Raw genomic sequence first — 26283 nt, 5'->3', positions numbered from 1 at the left:
ACACACTACTTTCTGCACTGCTCCTTCAGAGACCCACGTGACCGACAGACGCCAGTGAGGCTCCACCTGGACCGGCCCTGTTTCCATAGCAACAGGGAGGAGAGCGCCACACCGGGTCAAGTTACACAAATTAAACAACATTTAGCCTACGCGATAACTTCCAAAATAAGAGCAAGCCTGTAAACACAACCAATAAAGCTTTAAATACCAGTTAAAAGTATGTTTAGTCAAATAAAACTTACGTTAACTTCTTCAGAATTATTGTACAATATGTTTTAGGGTGTATTAGAGAAACAACAACTTCGAACCTGACTTTATCCAATGTTCAGAATTGTGTTCCTGAAAGTATTAAAATATGCGCATATTTAATGAGATTATGGCTCATTTGCATGGGGGTGGTGCAGTGCCCCTACAAATAGAATCAAATTATGTGGGAAACACTGGATAATAATAATAATAATAATAATACAAAATAATTTTTTTTTTTATTATTTATTATTATTATTTACATTTTATTTTGAATCATCTCGCGACCCCCCCCCTCGGGGTCTCGCGACCCCCACTTTGGGAACCCCTGCTTTAGAGGATCTTTGGTCTGGAGCCGTTTTCCTGCCTTGGCCAGAATAAAAGAGAAAAGGGATTAAAAAATGTAACCTGAAAAATTATTATATTTACAGCCAAAAATGTTGACAAACACATCGCGTACTTTGGGTCAGTACGTTTTTCCTGGTTTGAGTCCATTAGTGTCAATATATGTTTCAGCTGAATGGTTTTTAAGACAACACACTTCTTCACACCGAGTGTCATCAGGTTTCTGTTCCTCAACGCCAACTCAGAGGACATCATCCCCCGACTGAGGCTGGGGCTGTGTGAAGACAGAAGCTGTGTCTCTTCTTTCTATTGGCAACTATAATTCATTAATAAAACAGATCCTTTAAAAATGTGTTTAACTGCTAGTTAGACATTTAGTAAAAAGCATGTTTACATAAGAGATCAGACTATCAAACCATTGCATTACTTCATTAATCCACCAGTATAACACTTGGCAGTTTTCAGAGTTCATGTTTAAATGCTAGTTAAATCCACTCTCACAGACAGTATTTCTGGCTGAGCTGCAGTGTTCTTATAGAAAAGTGTCATTAGGTCTGTAAATAAGTAGGAACATGTGCTCTGAGATGACACATTTCCACAAGCTTTATTCCTCATGTGTTGCTTTTGAACAGGGAATCTAGGTGAACAGTAATAAAACATCAGTCCTATGTGGTATCAGGTTCAGAAGACAGTGTTTCTGACATTAAAGAGGTCCAACAGAATGAGTCCAGGCTGAGGGGGGGGTCAGTGGTCATCAGTGAGATTCTCTGCTGCTGGCGGAGTGGCGACACTTGAGAGAGCCACACTGGCAGCTGAAGTACTTGCTCTTCACCCTCCAGTAGTGATCGCCATAGTCAAACCTGGTGAGGAAGAGACAGCAATCCATCAAAGGAACTCTATAGCTAGCACTTTGTTAGAAAAAGTGGTGGGGACACTGTTTTCAGATTGAAAAAAAACACCAGCGGCCCCGGCAAAAATATACAGTAATGTAGGCTCGCTATTTGTTAGCTATGCATTAAAGGGCATGCTTCTTGAGGTTTTCCCTCATATTAATCATATTGGTCCAAACTGCACCACTCTGGTTACCACAGGGATGCAAACTCATCAGGTATGAAAAAGGTGACAAGGATCCGAGCCCCCCGACCCCACGGAATATCGGCTTTAAAATGAGGAATAACAGAGGATGTTAGCAGTCAGAACAACTAAAGCAGTTAATAATAACAGAAACGCCAAAGAGTCACATCTAATAGAAATGTATAAAAGCATTTATTTTAATTGTGTAGCAGTCAGTTTATAATTTTGGCAGGACTGTTGAGCATTTTGAAAATGTATTTTCATGCTTCTGTTCAAGGCTTAGTCTTTCTATCTGTATAGCCAGTGGTGTAAAGTAACTAAGTTCATAAACTCAAGTACTGTACTTGGGTACAATGTTGAGATACTTGTACTTTATTTAAGTATTTCAATGTGTTGCTACTTTGTTCTTCTAATCCACTACAGTTCAGAGGTAACTGGTGTACCTTTACTCCACTACATGTATTTAATACCTTTAGTTACTTTACAGATGTGGATGAATGATGTGAAATATAATCAAGTGTTAAATCAGACTTTAGTTCCATCTGGAGTAAATCCACAAGCTACCCTGCAGTATACAAAGTCATTCAAACTAGCTGCACCTTTACCAGCTTTGAGAACACTTTCATGATCAATCATTATAAAACATATCATATATATTATTCTGAAATGGACCAATCTGCACAATGACTACTTTTACTGTCGCTACTTGAACTATATTTTGATGATAATACTTTTCTACATTTACTTGAGGAACATTTTGAATGCAGGACTTCTACTTTTACTCAAGTACAAGACCTGAGTGCTTCTACTTTTACGAACAAGACCCGAGTACTTCTACTTTTACTCTAGTACAAGATCTGAGTACTTCTACTTTTACTCTAGTACAAGAAATATACTTATACCACCTCCGTTTATAGCCTATGAAAAAAACTATTTGAAAACGAAGGCTAAAGCTAACGTTAGCAGATAGTGACAATGTATGCTAGTTAGCTAGCTCAACGATAATATTGCGACAGGAACACTTTTCAGTGCACATCATGCTCTGCCGCTCCGACAGGGAGCTCTGCTCTGAACACCTGAACGGCCCGTTCTAACAGCTGTTCACCAGCGGTCCAGTCTGTGCCACAGTGACTCCGGACCGCACAGTTAATATTAACGAACGCACCCGTAGGTAATGTAGCTGCTTAAGCTAGACCCTCATCGCGGAGCAGCAGAGCCTTATTATACATCCATGAGCAGAGCCGACAGGCAGGAAGACTCGAGCACACAGCTCGTGCTTCATTATAATATATAAAAAAAGAACACCATGCGTGTCATGATGGCACATAACAGCTCGCGGCCGCAGATTATTCCGGGTCCCAGACCCCCCCCATAACCCAAAAATATTTTTATTGCAGATCTACATGAATCACACAAACGACCTATTTTGGATTCAAAACGGCGAATTTCGCCGAAAGGTGACAAGTTTGCATCCCTGTACCAGAAACACACCCAGAAAGTGAGAACAGTTTTCCAAATGTAAATGTTCACTGTGCAAATAAACCTTTCTCCAACTTTTTTCAGAAGATTTTAACAAATGATCCTAATGCAGAGTTATGGGGACAAAATTGGCAGTTTCCAAAAGTGCTGGGGACGTGTCCCCAGCGTCCCCAGTATAAAATACACCTATGGTTGCTGGAGAGGAAAATGAAGGCTGCTCCACCACTCACCCTATCTGGTCTCCAGCCTTGATGGAGCAGCTGGAGAAGAAGGCGATCCTGGGGAAGCGCAGGTCCTGGTGCATGGTGAACACGCGGACCGCCAGCAGGGTGGGCTCACACAGGTGGTTGATGAAGCGCCCGATGTTTCCAAAGAGTCTCGCATCAATACAGTGAATGTCTCCCACCTGCACAGCACCGTGAGCAGACAGAGCAAACAATGGGAAACACGTGCAGAGAATATGTTCTTCACTATATGCTGTCCTTTTTATTACTTACTTCTTTTCTTTTAAGAACACACAAACAAAAGTGAAAAATATGTGCGAATGGGACAAAAAAACACACACATTCATCACCAATGGAAAGGCTACTGCAAAATGATCTCTGCTTTTACTATTAATACGATTGAGTAATAAACATTTTATTCTCTTAAATACTGACAACACAAATTCCTAAAATAATCTGGTCATTAAGACAAGTCTTTTTTTTCAGAAAATTATTTGCCCCTCACATTAGTTTTGTATAGCTTTATTAAGTGACACTTATTAATGATTGGTCTGTCTTTCTCGGTCTGCAAAGTTAAGCTCTTCTTAAGAATTTCGAATTAAAAGAGTTTTCCATTTTAATAACTACTCCAGGAAACCATGGACTCTTCCTGAGAGCAGTAACAATGGTTTTCCACGGTGCTTCCACAGACACTTCAGCAGGCGGACTCATTAGCGTAGTTAGTGTGGTGCACGTGGGCACGGGAAGTTGATGTTATTATTTTAATTAGATTTAACTGAGCTAATTTTGTTACTGGTGTACCCAATATTGGTTGTTAGTCAGAGGTGGGAGAAGTACTCAGATCTTGTACTTAAAGGGGACCTATCATGCAAAATGCACTTTTGTACGTCTTTTATACATGAATATGTGTCCCCGGTGTTCCAGGGAACTCCCCAAGTGTCAGAAAACACAACCCTCTCTATTTTCCTCCATACCCAAATCTCTAAAAAAGGGGCTGCAACGGATCTGATACAGACTGATACAGATTTGAACACTTCACTGACGTCACAGAAGTGGCGCTACGGCTATTGGGCCAACTCTCCACCTATCAGGGGAATGTGGGGTTGGGCCACGGCCGGCCATTGCCGCTCGAAAGCGCTGGGGACGCTGTAGTACATATGCCAGGCCTGTAAGTGGCGCTGTAGTCTGCCACAAAAGCAGCGAAGAAGACATGGTTACCATGGTTACCCTTCTGTTTATTCTCCGCTGTGGCTTTCTTTCTCCCTCCCCGAGGCAAGCGTTTGCTCCCGCTGCTTTAATTCAATGCAATCCCTCCCCGTCGAGGCAAGCACTGTAATTCTCTCCGGTTAGTCCACCAGCAGATGACAAACACCCACCTCTCCGCCTCTTCCAAGGAACGAGGGGACCGTGCGGCAGAGTTTCAGTTTCTTTCGCCGGTCAAGATATCCGTTAAAGTTTAAATCTTCCGGACAAAATTAGAAAAGTGCCGGTCAAAGGTCTTCTTTGTTATTTATTGAGCTTTAAAACAAATGAATAACGACTCTATATAGGCTATAATAAAACACGGAGGACGGAGATCTCTTTTTCTCCCCCTCTTCTGACAGCCCAGCAGCTGATCAGAGCACGTCTCCCCTCTCCTGCAGGGGGGCGTGGTCAGCAGAATCAGACCCGTAGACAGCAAACAGCACATAGAGCGAAATGAGGCATGGCTAAAATGCATGATCTGTTTGGTATTTTGAAAACAGAAACGTATAAATATACCTTATTATTATTATAGGTATGGCCCTACAATATATCATTTAAATATAGCATGATAGGTTTCCTTTAAGTAGAAGTAGTAGTACCAGAGTGTAGGAATACTCTGTTAAATCCTGCATTCAAAAGGTTACTCAAGTAAAAGTACAAAAGTATTAGCATCAAGATATACTTAAAGTACCAAAAGTAAAAGTACCCAACATATATAATTATACTTCAAAAGAACAACTGGCTATTAAAGGTGGGGTAGGTCATTTTGGAGAAACCGGCTCGAGATCGCTAGAATTTGAAAATACACAGCCGGAGAAAATCTGCCACTTCCTTACAGAGCCCCTCCTCCAACACACACGAACGCGCACATGACCAATGAGGGCACGAGATAAGTTTGTGCACAGATGGAAGGCTGACAGGCAGGTAGGCCATCCAGTTATTTTAGCCGGGCCGGCTAAAATGATTGGTCGTGCTTTTTACAGTACTACAGCTTCCTCAGATGACATTTTTGTATGGATTATTTGTCAAAGCACTTCAGATATTCATTGCTATCGGGATGTTAAGAGCATTCCATGGAATATAACAACAAGTGTATCTCGAGCCGGTTTCTCAAACTTACCTACCCCACCTTTAAGGAATCAAAGAGACTAGTCCCCCCTGGTGCTAACAGCTACCTGTCATCATGCGCTCAGCTGGTGTGAGACAGCCTGAGGAGTGCTGAGGCAGAGAGACAGTTCAGTACAGATCTGCAGTATTATATTTTGCCGTATTGTTTTAAGTCTCTTGTTCTCGGGTTTGCTGCCGTCTTTGCCGGGACTCGCTTGTAAAATAGACTCTGAATCTCAAATGCGAACATTCCTTATTATAGTTCTTATATCCCTAAATATATAATGTAGCAGGCATGTATAGAGAACCATGTTCAGGTTTGTGTTTGTTCTTGCTTCTGAAGGTATTCTTATATACTAACAAAGGACTGACTTATCTAAAGCTAGTTGAGTATCACTTTTTTCGGCTCTATGAAACCTGATGTACTTATATGATTCTGCTTTCTTCAAGTTTGCATCTTCTTGGTCGAATGCACTTATTGTAAGTCGCTTTGGATAAAAGCGTCATTTAAATGAAATGTAATGTAATATTCTAAGCAGTGCCTTGTAAAACGTGGGCGGGGCACTTTTACTCGTGTTACTCTTGATCAAATAAAAGATTAAGATTCAAATCCATTAGAGTTCAACTGAATCCCGCCTCAATCCTAACCTAAATACTCAATGTTACCATTCTCTGTGTGACTAAAGTACACTGTAAACATAAATATCTGATTACATGAAAGTAACAGCAGCTTCACACGTGTTCTCCGAGTCCTCCCTCTTATTGAAACTGCATTTTCTTCTCTTACCTCACACAATGACAAGTTAACACTTTCATGCAATCATGTCTCATACCAGCCAACTGCAGCTGTTTAACATTCATTAAACCGAGTTAATCACCTTATTGTCGAGGGTGAAGAGGAAAGAGTCATTCTCTCTTTTATCGGCCTCTGCATCTGTGATGATCTCTCCGACATACCTGTGAAAAGATGGGGGGGGGATTAGAGCTGCGGTTCAGTATTGCTGTATGCTGTAAAACACTGAATTTGGTGTAGGCCTGTCCTCACTCGCAGACGAAGGTTCCCTGTGGGATATCCTGCATGGCCCTGACTCCCCAGCCCATCCTCTGAGTCCTGAAGAGCTGCAGCCGCACTCTGAAACAAAACGACACAGTGATCATCCACCAGCTGACAGCAGCACACTTCAGAGGAACATTAGCACAAACAAAATGACATTATATTTGTTTAAGGAAGCACAGCTTCAAGAGAGAAAAACAAAACTTTAGAACCAAGCCTTTTCCTGCCAGAGGAAATGACATTTCCTCTGGCTTGGTAACCACCTGCCAGCCACACAAGGAGCATATCATTAAACATGTTTGGAATTATGATTATTATTTCTTGGATATGTACTGTATATGTAAAGAGAAAGCATTAATGCAGCATAATGGTAATTATCAAGCATGTACATTCTTTAAAAAGGTCTTATCAAAGATTATCATTTGTGACAGGGTCATGATTTCTGAAGAAGACATGGCTGTGGACATGTTAAAATGTATTTTGTGTGGCTTTAAACCCCACAAGCCAAGAGCAATTGAGTTGTATTAAATAGAGGAGAAAGCAGACATCTCTCTGCTGATTTCTCTAACACCGGCCTGGTTCAGGAGGTAGAACAGTCGTCCTACAATCAGAGTGCAAGTGCGTCTGTGTGTGAATATATAGGGCTCCTTATGAGCAGGTGGCCACTTGTATAGTAGCCTCTGCTGCGTAAATGCGGGTGTAAATGCTGACATGTAAACATGCTCCGAGTGGTCTCAAAGACTAGATTTATCATAAAGGTGGCTGCATTAGGCAATGTGGAAACCAAGAGAAATTAATCTGATTTGTGATGTGGTGAACAAAGACTTGTATTTGAAATGGAGCTGCATTAAAAGCATCACAAATTCATGGAGATGTAAGACACAATTGATGGTTTTAACCCAGGGGTGGGGAACCTTTTTCCTCTCAAGGGCCATTTCAATTTTTTCAACATCCTCCGAGGGCCGTACAAATGATTGACCTCTGCTTAAAAATACTAAAATCACAGCCCATTCATTTGGCCTTTCTTTCATGCTGTGCAAAGAAAAAGCAACCTCTTAATGCAGATATCTTACCATGACTCGCGTATGCATGCACGTGCACGGTGTGGCATGACCACCAAAACAGAAAGATACGGACACAAGATGTGTGCAAATGTATTTAGTTTCCTATCCATGTGAACATGATTTAAGTGGGGGGGGGACCTAACCTCCTCTAGGGGGGTCCGGGGGGCATGCTCCCCCGGGAAGATTTATTTTTAAATGTTGAAGTTAAAATCATCAATCTGGTGCACTTTGAGAGCAACATTAGGAGATCTATGGATACATCTCTCAACACCCATATGAAACAGAACTGTAACCAGATTTTCTTTTTCTTTATGGATATTTTACAAATCACTCCCCTTTCAAACTGTATTCTTGTTTATTAATAACAACTTTTTTTACTGTCATATAGTATTTTATACCTGTTTACTTTATTCTCTTATTTTTTTATAACTATAATGATCATATAAAGATGTGCCTTTACCTCACTGGTTGTAGAACAATTCGTTAGCATAGCTAGCTAACCAGATGCTAATAACAACAACGTTATTGACTGTATGATCAGTATGACAGATGAACAGATCGCCACTGGGCTTTCAACTAAAGACACAGCCACGCAGAAACTGCGGCTCCTTATCCGAAGTGTTGGAGTGGCGTTCTGGTGCTCTCCGTCAGAACTGCACCCCTGTCAGATGAGACATATACCACGTGATAACACGTTAGGCTTGTGTTGTGTTCAAGGATCCTGACCTTGACCAGGAAAAACAGGCACTCGCTTGTTTAATTATTTTGCGGTCTAGATTTCTTAAATTTTTGCTTGTGTTTATAAATTACCTCGAGGGCCGTACCAAATGGTCTCGCGGTCCGTATAGAGGTTCCCCACCCCTGTTTTAACCATTAACATAATGATCATGCAACCAAATAATCTTTGAGTAGTGTGCCCATGTTGAGCTGTGAGGAAGAGGAAGGTCACCTCAGGCCGTTCTGCACCACTCTGTTCCTGCAGCTCCTCCAGCAGGAGCAGGCGTGGTTACACTCAAACAGCACGGGGGGCTCCCTCTGACAGAAGTCCAGGGGTAGTCGACCCTCCTACAAATACACCAGGAGACATGTTACACACTGCTACCAGGAACACACACGTGTCACTGTGCTTTTAAAATAAAATCAAACTTCAATTAAAGCTGTGTGTGTGTGTGTGTGTGTGTGTGTGTGTGTGTGTGTGTGTGTGTGTGTGTGTGTGTGTGTGTGTGTGTGTACTTACTCCATCATACCAGCAGCGCAGACTGAGCTGCCCACACATGCAGCTGCTGGAGGAGCAGTCTTCTGTGCAGCTGCAGTGCTGAAGGACAGACATCAGTGAGTTATCAGGTATTATGACATTTAGCTGTTTTCTTTCTCTACATTGCTAGACTGTTTTTGAAGTCATTTCCTGGACATGTGAAAAGAAAATAACAAATAGAACCAGCAGGCCGGCCAGTGTTGTTCTCACTTCACTTGGACAGCACAGTTAAATCCGATATTGGATGTTTGGTGAACAGCAGTTTCTTCTGCTTGTGAATTTCATTAATTCCATCAACTCTCTGGATTTAAAAAAAGGCTTCTCGCGATCTCGCACGGGAGACCTGGTAACACTCACACAGCAACAGTCTGACGTCAATGTGACCAAGACTGCTTTTATTACATATTTTTCTCACTGTCAACAAATCCCATGATAAGACCAAAGCCATGTCTTGATGAGTCTCTCAAAGCTCTCTGCCTGTGTGTAGCTCTCAGCACAGTGGTTGATACTGAAGACAAATACATGTTCAAAAACTATTCTTAAATACATTGTTTAAAAAATGCTAAATCTGCTGGGCACTGAAAACACTACTTGTTGGGGGCTACATTCAGATGAATCTACATGTGATGCACCAATGAGTATTACTGCAGCAGGACAGTATCTGTGGAACTAGTGTGTGTGTTAATGGTAACTGGTAATGGAGGAAAATGTGACCTAGTGCAACAGGGTTGCCCTTTGATGTCATTGAGTGAGGAAGGAGATGTATCAGGCTTTGAAACACACACAAAATACCTGTTAGGAGATACATTTAGTATTGACTTGGATCTGCTCTTGTGATGTTTTGACAATAAAAAAAAGATAGAATATTACTGATTTATTCTTAAATACACACAGAGTTAGAGCTCACCTGTAGATGAGTGATGTCTCGGTCTATGTTCAGGGCGGAGGTCACACAGCTGTCAGGGATGTACTTAAAGTTTTCCGGGCTCGGCTCGCTGTCCACACTATTAACACAGGCAATAGGAACTGCCTCATACCCTCGTGAAATGTCCCTGAGAGAAGGAAAAAGTGTTTTTTTTAGGGCTGTCAAGTTAACGCATTAATAACGCGTGTTTTTTTTTAAAAAACAAATTAACGCCACAAATTATTTTAACGTGCGATTAACGCATGTGTATTTGTCCTCGGCCCCGCTCCGTAGTTTCAGAGCCCAAAGGCTTGATGTTGTTGTTGTTAGTTGGATGGTGGGAGATTTTTTTGTTTTTTTTAAAAACACATTTTAAATGAATGTTTTAATTCTCAACAGCAATAATTAAATTTCCTGAGATAACTCATCAAACACTAAGACATTACCTGTCTGGAATATTTATTTTATAATTCAACATTATATAACATCATATTACAGTATAGAACAATAGAAACAGCCTTGTTTTTAACTTTTCCAATATGTTTAGAAAGTGTTCCATAGCCTGGAGATGGGAGCTGACATCAGCAATATGTATTATAAACAGTTCTATGTAGTATTAGAAATGAAATATTGACAAAATCACTAGATAACCCTACACACACACGGTGCTGCTGAGTACCTGCTGAGCACCCTCTCTCCGCGGCAGTCCCTGCCCCTGCGGGCGTCCGTCAGCTTCTTGTTGGTGGTAAGGGCCGTCCACACCTTGGAGCCGTACATACAGCAGTCCAGAGCCGTCCCCCCCTCCCTGTTCCTCTGAGTGACGTCCGCTCCACGAGACAGGAACAACCTGTAGACGGAGGATGTTAAAGGTAGTGACTAGGTCTGAAAATGTTATGTAAGATGTAATATAACTTATCAACCGCAATCAACTAATGAGAGGGCTTTGAAGCTAAAATCGATATCTGCAGATAAAGCTGGACAACATTTGCCAGTAGCTAACACTTCACAGCATGACCATGTGCCAAAACACGTAGAATGAATTAGGATTCAAACTAAAATAATTGTTGAGAGATTTGAACCTAACACTCAAAAATATACTCGTTCAAGAATTGATCCATCGAAAATGAGAAATACTGTAAAAATCTGTTGTCCTGAATTTGATAAAGGTGTGTAACACAAACAAACTTTGCACTCATATCCACACAAACTCACATGACACACTCCAGGTGGTTCTCTCTGGCAGCCACATGGAGCGCGGAGTCCCCGTGAACGTTGACGGCGCTGAGGTCGCAGCGGGCCTCCAGCAGAGCCTGGGCCAGGTCGTCACAGCCCGAGAGAGCGGCCCAGTGCACACACACGTTCTCCTCCTGAGCACACACATGTGTTGGACAGGGCTTTACAATCACCTGAAGCCTCATTCATTCATCATTATTAATGTGACGACTAAATGTGCCGCACTGTTTGTAGAACATTCTTTGGTCTAATTGTTAATGTGGTTTTCCTGACTTTCCTCTGGCGCCACCATAAGGGTGACATCGTTTTCAGAATAAATGTGATCTCAGATCATCATTGGGTCAAAATGCCTCAGCCGCTCTTATGGTTAACAATGTAAACATTCCACCTGCCTATTAGCATTGTCATTGTGCTTTTGTTAGCATGCTGACATTAGCATTTAGCTCAACGTACCGCTGTAGCCTACAGCCTCACAGAGACACCAGAAAACCATTAAACATCTTGTTAAAGAGAGAGTGCTCTATTTCAGAATCATAATTATCTTTTAACTGCACAAACGTATTCAAAATAGCATGTTTCAACTTGAATGCCACCTATTCATGGGGGTTACACATTCATAAGATGTGATCATTTGCAGAAAAAGAAAGAAACATCATCAGATATTACATAAAGAGACCAAAGCTTGCGTATTTTTATTTCTAGCGTACCTACATTTCAGTTAGTTCAGAGAGTGGATCTGTAAGAGCTGCAGCTGTATGGAGTAAGCGTGATCGTTGAGGGTGGGTACTGACCTTGTCCCTGATGTTCACGTCGGCCCCTCTGGCCAGCAGCAGGTGGACCAGCTCCCTGTGCTTGTGCTCGATGGCCCAGGTGATGGGAGTCCAGCCCCCATCATCCTGCACACAACAGGCTGTAAGACTTGTGCTTTACACTTTACAAAATTAGCTGCTAGCTGCCGTTAGCCAATGAGGCAGTGCATGTGTTACCTGACAGTTGATGTATTTGGATGCCTTGGAGAGCAGATGATGGATTATGTCATGATGTCCCAGTTTAGCTGCCAGATGCAGACAGGTGAAACCCATGATATCCTGAGATTACAACATGATTCACATTGAACAACACTGAGCTGCTGCCACTACTGTGTAGTCCAGAATATAGTGCATTTCATTGGCTACTGCACATAAAGTTAAACGCAAAAATGTTTAAAACTAGACATTAAAACAGACATGATGAAGGGAAATGTGTCCAACAGTTCAGATGTGTCAGTGACGAATCGTCTCTCTGCTGAGCCGTATAGGTTCATAAAATGTACTGGTTTTAAGACCATCAGCTGACTATAGTCAGTCCACTAAGTGATATTTAAAGTGGCTGTAATCAATCATAGGTCCATTTGTGCACTTGTGTCAACAAGGTTGACGTGTTTGGTCGTACAAAGGGCCTGAGCAATGGCAGCAGTTGACAGTTATGGATTGGATTGAATGACTAATGAAGAAGCAGAGTTTGACATGAGCACACATCAGCTGTAGCCCTGAGAGATGCTGCTACCTTGTGGCTGACAGCGGCTCCGGCTCTCAGCAGGTACTTCACCGTGTCCAGATGGTTGTTCTCACAGGCGGCCATCAATGGGGTCCTCTGCTCCTCGTCACACATGTCCAGGTTGGCTCCCGCCTTTGTGTGCACACAGACACAAACACTTATGGAATTTTTACTATCTGATTCGAAAACGTATTTAGTTAATTTTACTCCTGAAAGATGTATTTGGATATAATGACCGACCTTTGAAAAAAATCACCATCAGGCTGTAATTTGAATTTAAAGGAGAGGTGTCGTGCTTTTCCGGTTATTACCCGTCCCCTTGTGTGTTATGAAGGTTTTTATGCATGTAAACGGTGTGCAGAGTCAAAACCCTCAAAGTACACCCTGTAGCGAGTAAAACTCTAACACAGAAAATACCTCCCCAAAACGCCTCCTTGGAGATACGTCATTGTCCATTTGATTCTTCCGGGTACGGCATGATGTCAACCCGTACCCGGAACGAAATGGACCAATCCGTGGAGCCGTTACGTTACGTCCGCGGAGCCGTTACGTTAAGCCCCCGCTGATTGGTCCAAATAGACCAATCCACGGACTTCCTCACACACACATATGTGTGCAGGGAGCAGGCAGCTCAGCTGATTTCTCCTCCCTGGCTGCAGGCTGATAACAGACAGTTGGGATCGCGGCGAAATTCTCTCTGCAGACCCATTCTCACAGCGTTTATCAACCTTTTTCTTACTCAATATCAAGCCACACTTATTGTTTTTACTTTGGCTGTGAGTTTGTGTGTGCTCAGGATGAGTTTGGCTGTGTTTCGCTGTGTATCGCTAAACAAGGAAACAACACCTCCACGGAGCTCAGCGCGATTCACAACGTCCCGACCAATCAGAGCACACTGTGCTCACAGGGAGGGTGGGGGCTGGAGCTTTTGGAGCTCCAATGAGCCGTTAAAGGCAGATATTGAAATTCAGTGAATACACGTAGTTTACAGAGATGCTGTATGAGAAACCAATGTGAGTTTGGAAAAATGCACAGTATAAATCTATTTTAGAATACCTCAACAATGGAATTATGATCAGTGGAAATGGCCATGACACCTCTCCTTTAAGGGAGACTATCTCCAAAGGTAAAACGTGTACCTGTATTTTCTGCATCATTCTGACAATCACTGACCAAGCCTTAAAGGTTATTCATGCTAAAATATAAATTACTTTAATATGTTTTAAGTAAATTGGTAAATTGATTCCAGATGAATCAAAATGTAAAGAAAGCCACTGAGAAGGGGCCAAAATTGCCCGGAACTATGTGAGACATTAGTTTCTTCATAAAAGATATGTCTCCCTTCTAGCATTGCAGCAACATAATTATAACTAGAGAATGCAATTCCTGAAGAAATTGCTAGTGGGAATGCTTTATGATGAAAAGCTGACGCTAAACTGCTATGCTGAAATATAATGTGTAAGATGAAAGTGAAGAATTTAGATTGAAATGATACATGAACACTGGGGGCTTGAATGTGTGATAAGAGAAGAAAAGAAAGTAAAAAGGCTTGGAAAAGCAGCAGAATATTTGAACTGCAAACTTTTGAACTAACTTGATGGTGAATGATCTGTCGCCATGGCAACGGTACTTGATGACACCCCATAATACGCTTAGATGTGTTGATGGCTGCATCGTTACCAAACCTGTGAAGTTTTGGGTCGTTTGGAGCATTTTCACTGAAGTTATGAGAAAACCGTGTTTCATGGAAAGCATTGTGTTGCCATGACAACGGCATTTGAAGAAATCTCAAAATTGTCACGTAGATGTCTTCACGGCTGGACTGTTAGCACACGTGTGAAGTTTGAGCACTTTTTGACAATTTTCATAGGAGTTATAGCAATATCGTGTTTTACGGCGAGGGATGCGTTGCTATGGCAACAGCTTTTGAGGAAAACTCACTAATGGCACATAAACATGTTGAGGGCTGGACCATTAACCATCATCTGAAGTCTGGTGCTGTTTTTACCATTTTCATAGGAGTTACGACAACATTGTGTTTTATGGCGAGGGATGCGTTTCCATGAAAACGGCATATGATGAAACCCTATAATTGACGTAGAGCTGTTGAGGCATGGACCGGTGATATACAAGCAACGTTTGGGGACGATCGGACCGTGTCCATTGGAGTTACAGCAACATCGTGTTTCATGGCGAGGGATGCGTTTCCATGGAAATGGCATATGATGACACCCCATAATTGATAGAGCTGTTGAGGGCCGGACCATTAACCATTATCTGAAGTCTGGTGCTGTTTTAGACCATTTGCATAGGTATCACGACAACATCGTGTTTTATGGCGAGGGATGCGTTTCCATGGCAACAGCCTATGGTGAGATCTCAGATTTGGCGTAGAGCTGTTGAGGGAGGCATGGACCGGTGATATACAAGCGAAGTTTGGGGACGATCGGACCGTGTCCATTGGAGTTACAGCGACATCGTGTTTCATGGCGAGGGAAACGGCATATGATGACACCCCATAATTGACATAGAGCTGTTGAGGGCCGGACCATTAACCATTATCTGAAGTCTGGTGCTGTTTTATGACGGGGGATGCGTTGCCATAGTAATGCCACATTACGTAACATCAGATTTGATGTAGAGCTGTGTTAACCATTATCTGAAGTCTGCTGCTCTGAGCATGTCAGTTGGAGTTATGACATCATCGTGTTCCATGACACAGGTGTTTATATTTGAGCTAATGAAGTTATGAAACAGCTGTGTGTGTGTCCAGAGATTAAAGGTTTCCATGGTGATGTGCAGTAATCAGAGAGAGGAGAGAATTTGAATGTACAATTGGCTTTAATGTTTACATTACACATGTTTAATTGTTTTGCTTAATTTATTAAAATGTTTCAAGCTACGAGATGTTTTCCTACGTTTCTCATGAAAAATTATGTCTCAGGAGTGTATGGTTTGTGAAATATGGCAGGTTTAAAAAATAATATGAAGGCGAATCTCAAGCTGTCCTCCACTCTAGCTGTGAGATCACACACCTTAACGAGCTGCGCAATACACACTAATGTTAAAATCTGAAGAAGGCCTCTTTACCAAGGTCTGAACAATGTTTAATATTTCAAAAAGTTTGAATCTGATTTAAAAGTTGTTTAACATGAATAATGTTAGAAAGATGTGTAACATTTTAAAGTTGGAATGAGGTTTCTGAGTGAAAGTATGAATGAACAGTTAGCAGTTGAAGTTGCATGAAGATTGTTCAAGTCTGAAGAGTTTCTCCATTGACTTTCATGTTAAAAATGTGATGAATTATGGGATGTATCTCTGGAGTTATGAAAGTTATGAATGAGAAAAGTAATAGCCATCGATTCTCGACCGAGCTGAACGTTTTGATGTTTGAACAGAGTTTCTGCGATGTGGAATGTGGGAGGAGAACAAGTAGTTGGAATGCTGTATCAGCATTCTCACTAAATTAATACTTTGTTACCCATGTCTTTACTGCACATAACAAATGTAGTATTTTTGATAATAATATCAAAATGTCTATGTAATTTAATGTTGTCAATATAAACGCCTGGCCTAAATTCCCAAAACCTGAAAGATAGATCTAGAGAAGTCTGGTGTTCTGCTTTGATGCATCTTTGTGAACACAGGCCCTGAGGGGCAGCCTGTGGTGAAGACCCTCCTCACCTGGACCAGCATGTGGCAGATCTCCTGGTGCCCCTCAGCAGCTGCTGCATGAAGAGGGGTCACTCTGTTTGGGCCCTCCATCAAAAAGTTGGGGTCCTTCCCATCAACTACAATTTAAAATGGTTGGTTTGTCAGTGTAATAATAGAAATTATAAAAAACATATATTGAGCTATTTTATGAGATGCTGCTTTATGTCAAGTAACAGTTACCTAGCAGCTGGATGACCTTCTGGAGCTCTCCTTGTTTAGCAGAGATGTACAGCTGTCTGGTGGGGTACTTCACCTTCTTTGGTTTCAGGCTAAAAAATATGAAAATGTATCAACCAAGGACTTTCATCAAGGGGCAAACTGCTGCAAAAAAATCACATGGTTAACCTTACTTGTCATCATCCAGCGCCGTCAGGATGCTCTCCAGTGACTCTTTGGGTATTCTGTCTGTGGCATACACAGCCTCGCCCTTTGACCTGGAGAGACAGCCAGCAGGACAGCTGTAATCAACTAGAAAATGCATTTCCTGCAGAAAATGCATTTCCTGGAGAAAATGCGTGCGAATGCTGTAAACTGTGAACATTTGTTGCTGAATTTAGCTGAAAATGTAGAAAAAGCTGAATATGTTATTAGCTGAATGGTAGCTGCTTTTAACTACAGAGACCAAGTCAGTGTGTTGCTGAACTTAGCAGAGAAATGCAGAAAAGATAAATGATTTGAATCAAATTGTTACAGCTCAAATGCATTGCAATGACTTTGTTGAAAACTTGAAAGTGAAATGTTAAACTGGAAGAGTAGGAATAATAGTGAAGAAGCTTAATATTTAAAAGAAAAGGTTTACAAAAGGTATAAACAACAATATGTATAGCCTCAATGTCCTGAAATAGCTGAATAATGTAATAGTTGAATGGTTTCTGTAGCTGAAAGTAGGCTGAAGGAGTTAGATATCAGATGTAAGTAGTAGTGCATCATCACCAGAACCCCCTCCATTAACCACATCACTCCTGTTCTTCAGCAGCTTCACTGGCTCCCCGTCAAATCCCGTATAGTTTTTAAGATTCTGCTCCTCGCCTTTAAGGCCATCCATAACCTCACTCCTCTGTACCTCTCCGACCTCCTGCACATCAACACACCCATCCACACTCTCAGGTCTTCTGCTTCCCTCCACCTCACTGCACCCCCCTTCCCTTTAACCACCATGGGGTCCAGAGCCTTCAGCCGCTCTGCACCCCGCCTCTGGAACTCCCTCCCATCTGACATCCGCAATACTGACTCTCCCCCCATTTTCAAATCACGCCTCAAAACACATCTCTTCACACTCGCATATCCACCCTGATCATTATCCATCACACATCCTCTGTTTTTATTGATTTGGTTATTTGATTGATTTATATACTGCATTGTCTTGTTTATGTTTCTTATGCTGGTGTTATCTATTGTGTATCTTGTTTTTTGTGTGTTTGTACAGCGACCTTGAGAGCCTTGAAAGGCGCCGATATAAAATAAATGAATTATTATTATTATTAGTGAATGAATGTGTATTAAGAAGAGAAAAGAAAGTAAAAAGGCTTGGGAAAGCAGCAGAATATTTTGACTGCAAACTTTTCTACTAAAACCAAATGTCACCAATAATGTAGCAATTATGTGGAACATGTTGAAGTCAGTATGAAGTCTCCATCAGACAGAAAAGAATAGGCTGAGACAGTCTGTTAAAGTCCAGTCTGTTTGACAGTGTTTGTTTCTGTGCTGAGCACCTAACCATAACAAATAATCATAACACCTGTGTGAGCCCAGAGATCAAAGGTGTCCATGGTGATGTGCAGTAATCAGTGAGAGGACATTCTTTCCATTGATCTGAATGAGAGATAAACCTCTTACATTTGAACGTTTTGTTGAAGAACCGTAACAGATATCGGTGAAATGTCAACGTGCGAAGCGTCTCAGGATCCTGACGAGCGTCTGAAGTGTGCTTTTCGTGTACTTTCGGGTCAATAATGTGGCATTCTTGGCAGATTAACTAAAGGTGTGCAGCTGGTGCTGTGATGAAAGATGACGCTGCATTTACAATTGGCCTTAATGGAGACATGTTGAAGGTTTTTGTCACTTCATGCCCTCAAGAGGCATTTTGTTGTTTTATTCTTCAACCTAAGAGAGGTTTTCCTACAATTCAAGCATAAAATTATGTCCCAGGAGTGTAGGGTTTGGGAATTAGGGCAGGTTTAAAACGTTTTTTTGGGCGAATTTCAAGCTGTCCTCCACTCTGTTTTGAGATCAAAGCACTCTAAGACTTAACGAGCTGCTCCATCCACACTAATGTTAAAATCTGAAAAAGGCCTCTCTACCAAGCTCCAAACTAAGTTAAATATCTCAAGAAGGGTAAAAGATATGAAGAATCCGAATAACAAGTTTTATAGCTGAAGGTGTTGTGGTCATTTGAAAGTTGGAATGAAGTGTCTAGCTGAAATTATGTGGAAGGAGAAGCATTTGGCGCAAAGTGTGGGAAAAGAGGATTTGAAGGCATCTCCCATTGACTTCAATGTTAAAAAAAGAGTTTAAAAAGCTGAATATTTCAAAAAGTATAAAATATTTTTAAAAAGTTGAAGGTTTCCCATCGATTCCTGAACAGGCTGAATAGTTTAATATTTGAATGGTTTCTGTAGCTGAAAATAAGCTGAAGTTATGGAGAGCCAAAGTATTGGCTGAAATAATTTTAAGCGGAAAGAATAAAGAATTGAAGTACTATAGTGGAATGCTGTGGCACAGTATTCGCACTAAATAGCATTCGCACTAACTAAGATGAGCCTTAATATTTGCGAGTTTATTGATCTTGGCGAAGGAATTGGATTTTCTAAGAGTGCCGTTACCTGCCCGGGCTCTGGTCTCGGCTCCTCTGTGGCTCGCTGCTCTTCTTAGCTCTGAGTATGCGTGGAACAGCAGGCGTGGTTGGTACTGATGGCAGGGCGGCCATATTTGGAACAGCTGGGAGTGACGGCCCGGGTTTGGATCTGGGTACAGAGGGAACCGGATCAGCCTTCAGCACGGTGACCTCCTTGGCACCGCTGGCATCCTCTCCGCAGTGGGGGCAGAACCTGAGGTCCTTCAGGATGGAGGCACAGTCACGGTGGAAACGGTGGGAGATGCTGCCGTACGGCCTGCACTCCATGAAGGTGCCCTGGAGGACGGAGCAGGAAAACGCTGCATCAAGGTTACGAAGCACCACATCAAAGAATATAATATACATTATGATATACAGTTTATAGTATTCAAATGTTATATACATTTGAATACTATAATTCATCGCCCCAAACATAAGCGCACGCTGATGTGCTCACACACGCACGGACACACACAAGCGCCACATGTAGGCTATCAACAACAGCCTGCCCTGGCCTCATACCACCACAGCCTGACAATGGCACAGCGAACTAATCACACAATCACTTTACAGAATTAATCGAGATTTCGAGGACGATGTATGACAAAAAAAACAGTCTAATTTCGTAAGTTTAGTCGTTACATCTCCTTGTTCTCTCTTGTCCTTTCTCTTTGAGAGCCGCTCTTGTCCTTTGGTTTGCTGTACATAAATGCAGGCTATTCAATTTTGTATAGAGAGGCGAAGTCCCGCCCATCTACTTCCGACCCATGGGACCTTATTTCGGAAAGATTATGTATTGAAGTCAATGGGGAGAAAAAACGTATCTTTCGATCCCGTTTGAATTGTGCCACGAATTACACATGTGATGTTTGTCAATCTTAAAAAATAATTTCCATGTCAAAAAAGTCACAGTTTGTCGTAAAACTGTTGAAATATAAGACTATGAAAAATACGCAACTAGAAAGACTACAAATCCCAGAATCCCGGTCCCGCATGCTGGCTCTTACGGAACCGACTCACTCCCCTTGTGTGTCTGTACAGCTCTCAACATGCCCAGACTTGTAGTGATTTTCAACTCGTTTAATACTTTTCGCCTCATTCTGAAAGAAAGAAGTGAAATGTGCCAACGTGACGGCCGTCTTGGTGTGTGGTGCGAGACGGGAGATGTAGTTCATTGAGCGGTTTCACACAAAAAAAAGTGTTACTTCACAGTTTTACGACACATTTACATTTCTTTGACTTGCAAACTTATCTTTTAAATTGACAAACATCATATGTGTAATTCGTGGCACAATTCAAACGGAATCGAAAGATAATCTTTCTCTCCCCATTGACTTCAATACATACTTTTTCCGAAATAAGGTCCCATGGAGCTCCCCCGGAAAGGGAGGGACTTCGCCTCTCTATGCTGCCGAACTTGCTGCTGCCAGACAAATTAACAAATTAATTTAGGTTGCTTGGTTACTTTGAAGACTGCGTATGGAGCTCAAAGGCTTTCTCTCTTGCCGGTTATACAGTATAACCGGCAAGAGAGAAAGCCTTTGAGCTCCATACTATTTCAGAAATAATCCTTGATAATCCATGATATGGCGTTTCATCACCGCAGTATTTAGTTTAGACAGTAGCTGCCGGTAGATTCTCCTGCATGAGCTCAGCCCCCTCCTTTTTTTTTATCAATTTTTTTAAAGCTTTATACCCCCAATCAGCACTTTTGAAACAGGAAGTGAAATATAAGGATATGAGGCATGGCTAGAATGGGTGACCTGTTTGGAATTTTTTGCAAAACACTTCATAGACATGTTTTTTATATATTTGTATATATCTGAGACCTATGCTATTGCCTAAAAATAGCATGATAGGTGCACTTTAAATAAAAAGGAGATAAGGAATATGACGTGAGTTGGAAATGGAAAAAAAGTTCCAAGGAATAGAAATAAAACATCTTTAAATAGAGGCAAATACGTGTTGAAAGATGAGTGAGCGTGTTCCCTCACCGCCCGGCAGAAGAGCCCACAGCCGGGGCAGCAGTGGTGCTTCACCATGCCGGCCCGGTGCTCCTCACACAGAACCAGCAGATGGACCGTGTTAGAGGGGCGCATCATTTCCTGCTTCATCACTCGCCTCTGGCAACGGCTCAGCTGTTGAGAGCAGAGGTACCAAAAATATCTTATACTGTACCACATTTAAAAACAGGTTTACAATGTGTTGGTGCTTTTAGACCCATAACAACCTTAGCAAGCAACAGCTGTTATATCATTTTTGGTTGGATCATATCCTACAGGTTTTCACTGTTTGAAGTCTGGATTCATGGGACACTAAATCTGTTCCATAGAAACCACCCATAAAAGGATTCATTTTGCACACTAAATAACATTTAGATCTATCATCGGCTGCTTTTAGTTCAGGGTGGCCTTCAGTGATGTAGTGTGAAAATGTTTAGGTCAATGTCTAAACTGTAATAAAAAGTGATTTTGTTCACAAAGAAGTGAAGACAACACGTTGACAGCAGGATTGCAGAAAAACTACTGGGTGGATTTTCATCAAACTTGTTGAATGGGTGTAGCATTGGCCAAGGAAAAACCCATTAAATGTTGGATCCAAATTGGTTCGTTGTTCATTTGTGAAAAACAGCCTTGGGGGTGGCCTTGTAGTTTTAATCCATTATTTTAGGGGAAGGTGAACCAGCTAAAACAGCAGTCAAATATCACACCTTTCTCTGGTTAAGAACTGTTTACTGGGTGGGATTTTATCTGATGTTTTAAAACTGATTTGTAATAATAGGTCAATGCTAAAGTGTTTTAATTCAGATGATTTTTACCATTCCATCCATGCTCTCCATGGCCATGCAGGTCTGCTCAATGGTGGACAGGCTGCCTCCGCTGTAAGGAGTCTCCATCCGACAGCAGCACAGCGGCAGCTCCTCCAACAGGTCTGATTCTGTCACCTTAGCATCTACACACACACACACACACACACACACACACACACACACACACACACACACACACACACACACACACACACACACACACACACACACACACACACACACACACACACACACACACACACACACACACACACACACACACACACACACACACACACACACACACACACACACACACACACACACACACACACACACACACACACACACACACACACACACACACACACACACACACACACACACACACACACACACACACACACACACACACACACACACACACACACACACACACACACACACACACATCAAACCAAGGAATTGACCTGTATGACCAGAAGCCATTTTTTTTTTTATGTATGCCATTTGTTTGTGTGTGTTAATGTACAGGCATGTGAAGTTTGTAGCACGTGTGTAATCACAGTGGTGACATAGCACACAAAGTGGAGACACTGGGGAACAGTTGGGGGAATAAGGAACTGAGAAATAGACATTTATAATCGTGCCTTTGTAGGTTAAGTTTTGGATATGTAAATTGGGTGTGTCAAATGCATATCCTGGAGGAGCTCATCCTTTGCAACACCACATGCCGGACATGTCTTCCCATTCCCACAGGTGCCATTCTTTGTTAGATTGTCACTAAATGACATGTAAAAACATGTCTATAAAAGAAAAAGGGGACATGATAAATGTGTTGTCACCTGACAGGGGAGGAGAGAGCAGCTCTTCCTGAGCTTTCAGATCCAGACACTCCAGAGCCAGCTCTGTGTATTCTCCTTCTCCAGGGTCCCCCTCCATCAACAGTTCACTCCTGAGGGGCTGCAGAGTCTCTGTGAGCATCACTGGCTTCTCCTCAGCTGCAGCTCTGTTCTGCTGCACACTGGGTCCTGGCTCCTCCTTCTGATGAAGAAAGGAATGACATTTGTAGGTATTGGTATTTATTTCAACATGACAAACAGCATATTGCTTGCATGGTATTTACTTGCTACTGGGTACACTCCTGGGAACATACAACAACATAACCCCAGTGGGCTAAAAGATAGGAATAAATGACTGAATGACAAATAAATAAATAGATACATGGACCTACCTTCTCCTGCTGTTTAATGGCCTTGGCCTTCTTCTTGGGGACTAGGTTGTACATTCCCATCTTCCTTTTCCTCCTCTTCACAGCTAGGATAAGAACAAAGGTTAGGTTATGTAGTCAGAAGTCATCAGTAGGAACATCAGTCTGAAAGGTCCTGTCACCCTGGAGACAACATATTACATCAATGCCCACTTTTCCAGTTAAACACATGACTAATGCTGAAAAAGTTGTTATTAAACACAGTAAGATGATCACAAATAACAACATTTGAGTACAGCTAACTAGGGCTGCCCCTAACAGTCATCCAAACGTTAGTCTTGCAATTTTCTAGCAACTCTTTAGGTATATTTTCTGAATATAGGTTGAGTTCAATCAAGTTTGCAAAGGGAAGGATCAACTCACCGGACGGAGGTTTGCTGGAGACAGCTCTCCTCTCCTTTCCTTTGTGGCTGGGACAAAGCTTGGTGCTTGACTTCACTGCCTTCTTGCCAGCAGTCTTTAAAAGGGCAAAAACATATTTATTCTAAATGCAATAAAAGAGAAAGGAGAAGACAATATGTCATACGTGAGGCATTGGTACAACATATGGACAACATTAATCATTTTAATATTAGACCGGTATGAACAGTCCACAGTGTTACAGTAATTGTTTGTTCTGTACACTAATGAAGATTTTAGTAATAAGAGTATTTGACATCTAAACATTCAAGTTGAATACATTCACATAATAATTCAGTAAATGTATAATAAAATACAATATAACCCAGAAGTATGATTTCAATCTCATTGTCAATTTCAGCCTTTCTGCAATCTGTGCATTCAGATGAATATGACAATGTAGAAAGCAAACATTTTGATGTAGAACTTCTGGAATAAAATTAAAATGTTGAACACAAAGTAGTGCAGTAATTAATGAACAAAGTCAATTGAAACACGCACACATAACTGGTATACACTCATTACAAATGTGTGTGATAACAACATGTTATCATTTACAATATCTCTTAAATGCTAATGCACTTTGCTACTGAGAACTTTGCGGTTAAATGCACAAGTCACAAACTTGGGGATGGATTTAAAAGAATAGGCAGAGTGTGGAAACATATGCAATGTTATTGCTTTACAACCCTCACAGCTTATATGCAGCTGGAACATCAGAGGACTTGCCTGGAGCTTTACTCCTGTGGGGGCCGGTGCAGAGCCTGAACTGGGGGGGGGTTCCTCTGAGCTCCCAGCAGCAGCTCTCCCTCTGACAGGAGGGGCAGTCAGCCGACCAAGTGTGTCCAGAAACAGGCTTCCATGAGCAGAGGCTGCGGGCCGGGTGCTGCGGAGGGCTCCTTCACTGCTGGCTATGGGGGAGCCATGGAAGGGAGTGATCTTTACCCTGGGCTTTTGAACACTCAGTGCTGCTTGTCCCTTGGCACCCATGGGTGCCCCAGAGGAGGGACTGGAGGGTCTTCTGCCTGGCCCCTCACCGGCTCCTCTGTGGTCCATTGCTGTCCTGAGGGGCTAACTGTTGAGGCTTGTCGGTCTAACGGGCCTTAGTAGCACCTGTGGAGGTTAACCAAGTTATAATCGACTCAAAAACATAATCTTAAAGTAAAACAATTCATTAAGAAGAGCTCTGACATGATTAAACAGTGCATACAGTAGAAGTATCGTAGCAACCTTCTAACGTTACATGCAAGGTAATGAATAGTGCACCAGGACGAAAGTTATCCCATGTTTGCAGAACAATTCCGCTTCAGATGGAAGAAAGGCAGAGCTGAGCCCGAGAGCATTGTGCACGCGGATTCATATGACACACAATGCGCGTGAACAGACTACAAACATCCCAGAAAGTGTAAACGACATTAGGGTGAAAGGGAAAAAGTTGAAACGCAGAGTTTCATCCTACCAGCTGCAGTCGGTCTAGCTGTATCGAGCGACGGTGAGGAGGATGGGACCGGAAGACAAGTTTCCACTTCCGCCTCACCCGCTCGAGCATGGCCCTTTCTCATTTCTCTAATTCCCCTCCTCGACTCCCCTCCTCGATTCCCCTCCTCGACTCCCCTCCTCGACTCCTCGTGTCTCCTCGTGTCTTAGTCCCGCCCACAGGAGATGCGAGCGGAGGAGTCGAGGAGGGGACTCCTCCGCAGGCGGTTAGAGAAATGAGAACTCCTCTCCTCTGAGCAGTCATTTTAAAGAGACGTCCATTAATGATGACAGGAGGCACAGCAACACTCTGTCTGATGGACAGATGTGTTCATGACGACCAGGGTTGGGAGGGTTACTTTGTAAATGTAATCAGTTACTGATTACTGAATACATGGCTCTGAAAGTAATCCGAATACAGTTACAGTTACGTGTCTTAAAAAAGTAACGTATTCAGATTACTTTTAGATTACTTTTGGATTACTTTCTTTTTCCATCACAGATGGGTATGTTTTGGTGTACAGGAGACACAAAAAGCAAAAGGAAACTGAATGTGTTTTTACTGTTTTAATGGTTTATCAAGAGCACAACTGAAACATAACATCTGAAACGATGTAACAACATAATACACTTTTTGGGGATGCAGCTTGGGATGTGAGGAGTGAGGGACACGGCTTAGAACGGGCGTGTCGCCTTCTGTCCTGCCAGTGTTGGCAGGACATGAATTAAAATGTCGAACTCAGACTTCATTTTAAGGACATTTCGGGCCAGGGGTGTAGAGCTATATTTGTTTAAGCACCGGATTGGCAAAAACAGCAGAGTGTGTGCACCAGTCTGCCTTGATCTATGAATTCATGTCCGTGACACTCACAGTATCTGCTGCCCACAGCTGTTTTGTAGAAGGAAAACCTCTTTCACTTCATGAAACCTCTGCAGCACCAGGAGGCAGCGGGAGGGTTAACTCAGTCTCTGAGAAGAGGAGCGCGCAGTGCCTTTCACGCACCGCCTTCACTGTG

General features: G+C 42.2%; 1 protein-coding gene across 2 annotated transcripts; it reads right to left on the bottom strand.

Moving 5' to 3' along the window:
* Positions 1 to 1176: 1176 nt before the first annotated feature.
* Positions 1177 to 25343, bottom strand: ehmt1a (euchromatic histone-lysine N-methyltransferase 1a). 2 transcript variants are annotated; one of them, XM_034133050.1, is made up of 23 exons: positions 25251 to 25343; positions 24521 to 24904; positions 23756 to 23876; positions 23357 to 23439; positions 22968 to 23166; positions 22132 to 22265; positions 21308 to 21451; positions 19303 to 19610; positions 16831 to 16914; positions 16661 to 16749; positions 16451 to 16557; positions 12776 to 12898; positions 12217 to 12318; positions 12022 to 12126; positions 11210 to 11364; positions 10677 to 10844; positions 10001 to 10145; positions 9076 to 9153; positions 8788 to 8903; positions 6766 to 6852; positions 6599 to 6677; positions 3375 to 3550; positions 1177 to 1451 (listed from the first exon to the last, which is right to left on the bottom strand). In XM_034133050.1, the coding sequence occupies exons 2-23, from the start codon at positions 24845 to 24847 to the stop codon at positions 1346 to 1348; spliced, it is 3036 nt and encodes a 1011-aa protein (XP_033988941.1). In that variant the 5' UTR covers positions 24848 to 24904; positions 25251 to 25343; the 3' UTR covers positions 1177 to 1345. The 2 variants fall into 2 exon arrangements, with proteins under 2 accessions (XP_033988941.1, XP_033988942.1); XM_034133051.1 differs by having other exon boundaries at positions 23756 to 23849.
* Positions 25344 to 26283: the final 940 nt, after the last annotated feature.

This window comes from Trematomus bernacchii, unplaced genomic scaffold (assembly GCF_902827165.1).
Source record: "Trematomus bernacchii unplaced genomic scaffold, fTreBer1.1, whole genome shotgun sequence".
In the NCBI taxonomy this organism is placed as follows: Eukaryota; Metazoa; Chordata; class Actinopteri; order Perciformes; family Nototheniidae; genus Trematomus; species Trematomus bernacchii.
The sequence above is the reverse complement of the archived record's forward strand: the minus strand, read 5'-3'. Positions and strand labels throughout refer to the sequence as shown.

Excerpts from the sequence above, each read along its gene's own strand:
- ehmt1a (XM_034133050.1), bottom strand. The coding sequence starts at position 24,847 with ATGGACCACAGAGGAGCCGGTGAGGGGCCAGGCAGAAGACCCTCCAGT. Across the intron at positions 6,853-8,787 it reads GTGGTGCAGAACGGCCTGAG|AGTGCGGCTGCAGCTCTTCA; the intron begins GTGACCTTCCTC and ends GTTTTGTTTCAG. Across the intron at positions 3,551-6,598 it reads TCTTCACCCTCGACAATAAG|GTGGGAGACATTCACTGTAT; the intron begins GTGATTAACTCG and ends GGTGCTGTGCAG.